The sequence below is a fragment of the Pteropus alecto genome, unplaced genomic scaffold (assembly GCF_000325575.1).
Source record: "Pteropus alecto unplaced genomic scaffold, ASM32557v1 scaffold477, whole genome shotgun sequence".
NCBI classification, from domain to species: Eukaryota; Metazoa; Chordata; class Mammalia; order Chiroptera; family Pteropodidae; genus Pteropus; species Pteropus alecto.
In genome coordinates, this window is record NW_006440643.1 from 555,114 (window position 1) to 562,120 (window position 7,007).

Below are 7,007 nucleotides of genomic sequence, written 5' to 3' on the forward strand. Positions count from 1 at the left end.
AGTTACTGCTTTTCTAAAAAGTTCAAAAGCCCCGCAGGAATTATTCAGATAGATTTCACTTTGTCAAGCATCTTCTGTATTAAAAGAACTAAAATTTAAAACATTAAGGCAATGATTATCACTTTTTTTTTTAAGTATAAGTAAAATATAGATTCCTGCACCTGTAAAAGGTCCCTTTTAGACTAAAAGTTTTGTCTTCCTACCACTGTGCCCTCAAAGCACACTGCCACAGGGACTTTAAAGTCTAGTTTAATGGTCTTAAGTAATAATCTAAATCGTTAATCAGAGGGATGGTGAAACTCTAGAAAAAAATTGTGTGGTCACCATCTGTTCAGTTATTTCTGAACCATAATGCTGTGTGGAAATTGGATATTCTTCTTAATTAAAACTGCTAAGTTGTTACTTTCAGAATGCATATTTTTAGAGCATTTGAATAGTTGTGAAAACCAGGAACTGTAAAATCAATTTACGCAGGCCCCTTTTAAATGATACACAGGAGAAAACAGTTCTGTCACACGCGAACATCAGAGATGTACCTTCTGAGAACGATTGAGTGCCAGCAGTCAGTGCTAACTTCCTCACTGTTTCGTCGCAGGTTTGTTTGAAATACAACAGTGCCCGAGAGGGAAACACTGCAACTTCCTTCATGTGTTCAGAAACCCCAACAATGAGTTCTGGGAGGCTAACCGCGACATCTACCTGTCTCCAGAGCGGACTGGCTCCTCCTTCGGCAAGAACTCGGAGAGGAGAGAGAGGCTGGGCCACCACGAGGAGTACCACGGCAGGCCCAGGCGGAGGAGAAGCCCTAGCCCGCCCCGTTCCTACAAAAGGAATGGAGAAGCAGAGAGGAAAAGGAGAGGCAGCCACAGGGGCAGGAAATCTCACCAGCGCACGTCGAGAAGTCGGGAGAGGCACAGCTCCCGCAGCAGAGGAAGGAAAAGGGACCGCAGCCGGGGCCGGGGCTGCCGGGGCAGCCGCAGCTCCTCCCGGTCCAGGAGTCGCGGCGGGAAGAGGTCACCTAGCAGGGACAGAACTGTTCTGACTTCCAAGTCCAAATAAACCGACTTTGGTTTTACATGGTTCTACATCTTATTTATTGTGGCCAGGAAATACCTGGATAGAGTGCTCTGAGCCCACGTGAGTTCACAAGTTTAACAAATGTAGTGCATCCTATTTCAAAAAACACATGAAAGGTATAAAAATTATAACCCTCAGAGATAGTCAACATTGGACTATTGCTTAGTTGTTTTTATTTGGAAGGGTATGTATACATTTTCTTAAACTTAACTATTAACCCATATTCTTAGGTGATTTTTTTTTATTCATTTTGCATTGTGGACTTGTAACCAGCTTGTGCCACAACATCATTATTCTTTAAACTTATGACTTTCTTGTATTCTGTAACATATCCCTTGCAAAAACAAAGTTGAACACATCAAGAGAAGACAAATTCCAGGGCTAACTAAGCCTGCTAGTAGGTTTCAGATAAGGAACCCAAAGACCACCACTAAGAAACTGGTTTGTGCACAAAAATTACAAGGTAGCATCTGACATGCCTTATCATGACACCTTTTGATGAATTTTTCTTCATTATAATGCTAAAAATCATGCGCAGGTGGAGATTTAACATTAAAACGAGACAATGTATGAGGAAGCCTATTTCAAGCATGTTTGGAAACTGCGCGTGCTCCCTTGTAACTCCAAGAATTCGCCACTCTTCCTCAGCAGTCTCCTACCCCTGAGCGCACACACCCTTTATACACTAGCTTTGCGGAATACTCTCTCTTCCTATTGATGAGAGCGACACCATGTACAATCATGATTTGGGGGCTCTGCCCACCATTGTGTCTGGTGACAGGTCAATTCACTCAACACATCTCTATTATATTTCAAACTTCCTTATGATTTAGCACTATTAATCCTGTCTGGAAACAAAAAAAAAAAGTGATAGTTATTCAAATAATTTTATATTTTGGGGAATCAAATTACATTAAAGCATGCAAAACCAAACTTTCAAGTCCCTCCACACTATGAAAAAGGTACTGTATCACCAATAAATTTTGCTGACTACAACCCAAAGTATTTTATCTTTGCCATAGTAATAAATTTTGTGGTGTCCATTTTTTTACCTAACCTATAGTTAGGTTTTTCTATATATAATATCCATTATATTGATTCTTTTAATGTATATGAATTTTTCCCAGGCATAGCTGAACAACTCTTTCATTTTAAAATTCATTTTCTCTTTTAAAGTACTAAAAACTTTTTTTCCTTCCTCCTACCCCAAATTCTCAGTTCCTCTTAAGTTGCACTTTTATTATCAGGGATATTCATCTTTTTTTGCAATGTGTTATGTTCTTTATACAGAAGTAAATAGTCATTTTCAGTAAAATCAGAGTCATTGCTACTGAATATGTCTAGTGTTAAACCAGTTGTGGTACAGAAATCAAATAGAAGAATTATCAGAGAAGAGCATCTTCTGTAGAAAGCTTAAAAAACCCCTAGATTTCAGGTAAAAGAAACATGCTCCCATATTGTCTTTTCATGTACATTTTGATTATTTCTGTAGTAACTTTCTTTTGATGGACATACTGATGACCTTGAATTTCAGTGTGTAACATCTGGCAATTTCACTTTTGGGTATAATGGACGTTTAGTTCAGGTGGGTTTCTGAGTAATCTCTTAAGGATATCGGTAATTTGCTGTCAATAAAAAACTAGCTAACAATAAATTTCACCTTACAAATCTTAGTTTATTCCAGAATTTAAATGCCTCTACTCTAAGATGGAAAATTATTCTACCTACTGGGCTCATAATGCTGCTTGTCACTAAGTTCAGGTTTTTTCAGCACTTGTAAATACAATCAAAATGACAATGTGATATGTGAAGGTGAGTCTTAATAGTTTATGTGGGGAAAAAAATATAAATATTTTCAGCTCGAAATATTTGAGGTATTAGTGACTTTCTCTCAAATAATAGATACATGGCATTAAAAAATATATCTTGCAAGGAACTATTTAAACCACTGACTGCGTATACTATACTGAAGGTATTCATCTTGAACTAAATAAATATAACATGATTTCAATTTATGATTCAAAAATTCTGATTCCACATTGCCAGTACATGGCCTTCAAAGCCTATTAAATAATAGCTCAAAGGTCATTTAATCATGTAAGTTTGATGGTACTTATTAAACATTGTTTCAGTATTCAGATATTTCATATCTGTAACATCTATAGTAATGTAGCCACTTATTTATGATAACCTATGTTTTGATAACTTTTGGTTTTATACCCTTAGGAAGTATTGTCAGAATGAGTCCTGAATTTTATGTCATATGCTACCACTTCAGTTACAGGAAAAAATGGAGAAGGGTGAGAGGAATAAAATTTTTTTCATTCCCTGGAATAATCTGACTTGTTCATTCACAAAAAGTCAACTGCATAAATGTTTTAAAAGCAGCATTTATTATAAGTAAATATGTACATGTACTCTTGGTAGCACAGAACTCACATTTTAAAAATGATGAAGTGTATGAAAACTTGAATCTTATCTTGTGTGTGCTTACTACAAACACTACATTCAAATGGAGGGAATACTTAACATTTTACAGAAAAAAAATCTAACTGTGCCTACTTTGACTAACTTTTGGAAAGAGATAAGAAAACACTTCAGTGGTAGGCACTGAATATTTATTACAACAGATTGATGTGATAAGATAATGCTAAAGTGGCCTGAATATTGGTTACAATCACAACAGATCTTAAATAGAACCCAGCATACACCTGAAAGTATAAACTGTGAACATACATTTATGTATTGTAGAAGTACTTATAAAAGTGACATTGAAACAATTCTACTTTTTTAAAATGGGTACTGTGAATGACATTGTACCTCATTCAACTCACTTTTATATAAAAGGTTTTTCAAAAAAAGCATTCTGATAAGCAATCAAGTGTCTGTTTTATGTCAAGGAAGGAAGCTGCCCTAGACTTTTCAGTACTTCTAAAGGAAAGCAATAAGGACATCAAATAAATTTGACTTTAACAAGCACCCCAGAAAAACAATCGTTCATGCTTTAAACAATGACTTGTACAACACTTTGTGATAAGAGCAACATGTTTTCTGTCAAGACACTATTATGAATTCCAAATATTTCAAATATATGATCAAATAATTTATGCCTGAAAAAAAGTGCTATTATGAAACAACATGTGTGTATCCTGCCAGGTTCAGAATCCCCATGTAATAATATTTTGTGTAAAATAGCACTGTTCCAACAAAGTATATTTTTCTGACATAGTTTTCAAGTCTTAAAGAGAGACTGATTGGTTTGTAGCACAAATATGATTCAATAAATGAAGTATTAAAATTCTGATTCCTTGAAAACTTTATAAACATATAATAGTACAAATTCATTTTATTTATATAATATTTCCATATACTTTTATGTGACAAAACTACATGATACAACACAATATAGAGAATGTGGTGTCATACTAAATGTTTTAATTTGTTAAATACATCAACATTTAAGACAAAAACCACACTGTTACTTGTTATGCTAACTTGTATTCCAGCTAATTTTTTTAGTTAAACATTTTAACAATTGCAGGTTTTAATCTTAGAATATTAAACACAAGTCATTCATGTCTCATCTTAAAAGATATAAGGACTTAAGATGAAATATTACTTGAACATTCATACTTCTAATTTTTTTCAAAAGAAACTATCATTTGTGAGCATGAATATGGTATAGCAAGATTACATATAGACTGTAAATAAAAGAATAAGGTTAGAGTTCCAGATCGGAAAATTGACAGTTGTAAATATACTGCTTCTTCATAGAGCTGAGAATATCTTCTTTCCTAAGAATATCAGCTCAATATTTTGTTAACACAGTAGTTACATAGTACACTAAAATATTTGTAACATGATAACAATATGTAATACTACATATAATGCATATATCAAGATTAAGATTTCTACCACATTTAGTGCATAGTAAAACAAAAACTTAAATTTTATTGAATTACTATCCACAACCTAAATTTCTGGTTAAATATTTAACTTAGAATGCCCAGGAGTTCAGATTCACCTTTTATATCTACCTTGCTGGATATAATGATGTTATTTAAAAGGACAACTTACAACCTATGAAATACATAAGAACAAGTTAAAAAAAGTAAAACCCACAAAATTCACATGTGTGAGATAGTATCTCATTGTGGGTTGGATTTGCATTTCCTTCGTAGCTAGAAATGATGAGCATCTTTTCATATATTTGTTGTCTATTTGTATGTCCTTTAGGGAGAAGTGTAAGTTTAGGTACTCTACCCATTTTTTTATTGGATCTTTTTGTTGTTGTTATTGAATTGTACCAGTTCTTTGTATATTTGAGGCCCTTATGGGGAGTGTTGCTTGCAAATATATTTTCCCATTTGGATGCTTATCTCTTTATCTTGTTGACAGTTCTTTTGTTATGCAGAAGCTTTTTAGATCGATGTAGCCCCATTCATTTATTTTTGCTTTTACTCCCCTTGTCTTTAAGGTCAAATTCATAAAATCTTCAGTTCCGAGGTTGCTGAGTTTAGTTCCTATATTTTCTTCTATGCGCTTCATTGTTTTAGGTCTCATATTTAGGTTCTTAATCCATTTTTAGTTAATTTTGGTGAGTGGTGATAGACAACAGACTAATTTCATTCTTTTACAGGTGGCTTTCCAGTTTTCCAGCACCATTTATTGAAGAGGCTTTCTTTTCTTCACTGGGGTTTTTGTCAAAAATTATTTGCCCATATAAATATGGGTTTACTTCTGGACTCTCAATTCTGTTCCACTTGTCCGTGTCTGTTTTTCTGCCAATAGTATATGAGCTTTGGTTTTGGCAACTCAGGGTCTTTTATGCTTCCATACACGTCTAATGGGTTTTTGTTCTATTTATTTAAACAATGCCGGTGGGATTTTGATGGGGATTGCATTAAATCTGTATAAAGCTTTAGGCAATAAGGTCTTTTTAACTATGTTGATTCTACCAATCCCCAAAAAATGGAATGTCTTTCCATTTCTTTGTATCTTCTTCAATTTCCTTTAATAGGGTCTTATAGGTTCTTCACATGTTTTGTTCCTAGGTATTTTATTCTTTTTGTGGCAATTTATTCCTAGGAGTTTTATTCTTTTTGTGGCATTGCAAAAGGAATTCTTTTTTCCACTTATTTTTCTGACACTTCATTATTAGAGTATAGGAATGCTATGGATTTTTGAATGTTGATTTTGTATCCAGAGACTTTACTATATTTGCTTATTGTGTCTAGTAGTGTTGTAGTAGGAGTCTTTAGGGTTTCTATATGGAAAATCATGTCATCCACAAATAGTGACAGTTTGACTTTGTTTTCTATTTGGATGTCTTTTATATATTTCTCTTGTCTGATTGCACTTGCTAGGACCTCCAATGTTATATTGAATAACTGGTGATGGTGGACAGCCTTGCGTTGTTTCTAATCTTAAAGGGAAGGTTTTTAGTTTTTCACCATGAAGTATAATGTTGACTGAGGGTTTGTCATAGATGGCCTTTATTATGTTAAGGTGCTTTCCTTCTATACCGATTTTGTTAAGTGTTTTGATTATAAATGGATGCTGTATCTTGTCAAAGGCTTTTTCTGCATGGATTAGTAAGATCATATGATTCTTATTTTCTCATTTGTTTATGTGGTGTATCACATGAATTGATTTGCTTATGTTGAACCATCCCTGTACCCCTGGGATGAAACCCACTTGATCATGGTGTATCATCTTTTTCATATGTTGCTGCATTTGTTTTGCTAGTATCTTATTTAGAATTTTTGCATCTGTGTTCATGAGAGATATTGATGTTTAGTTTTCTTTTTGTGTGTTATTTACAGGTTTTGGTATCAGGGTAATATTTGCTTCATAAAATGAGTTGGGAAGTATTGCCTCCTATTTGATTTTTTGTAAGAGTTTGAGGAGAATAGAGTAAGTACTTATTA

The 7,007-nt window shown here is 34.0% G+C and overlaps 1 protein-coding gene across 3 annotated transcripts in view; it reads left to right on the top strand.

Moving 5' to 3' along the window:
- The window catches only part of LOC102890006 (U2 small nuclear ribonucleoprotein auxiliary factor 35 kDa subunit-related protein 2-like), a 42,324-nt gene extending 38,913 nt beyond the window's left edge, over nt 1–3,411 (top strand). For all 3 annotated transcript variants that reach the window (XM_006917731.3, XM_025050894.1, XM_025050895.1), the window contains one exon: nt 596–3,411. In XM_006917731.3, the coding sequence (XP_006917793.2) occupies nt 596–1,059 (464 nt within the window). In that variant the 3' untranslated portion in view covers nt 1,060–3,411. The remainder of the gene's footprint in view (nt 1–595) is intronic.
- The last annotated feature ends 3,596 nt before the right edge of the window (nt 3,412–7,007 follow it).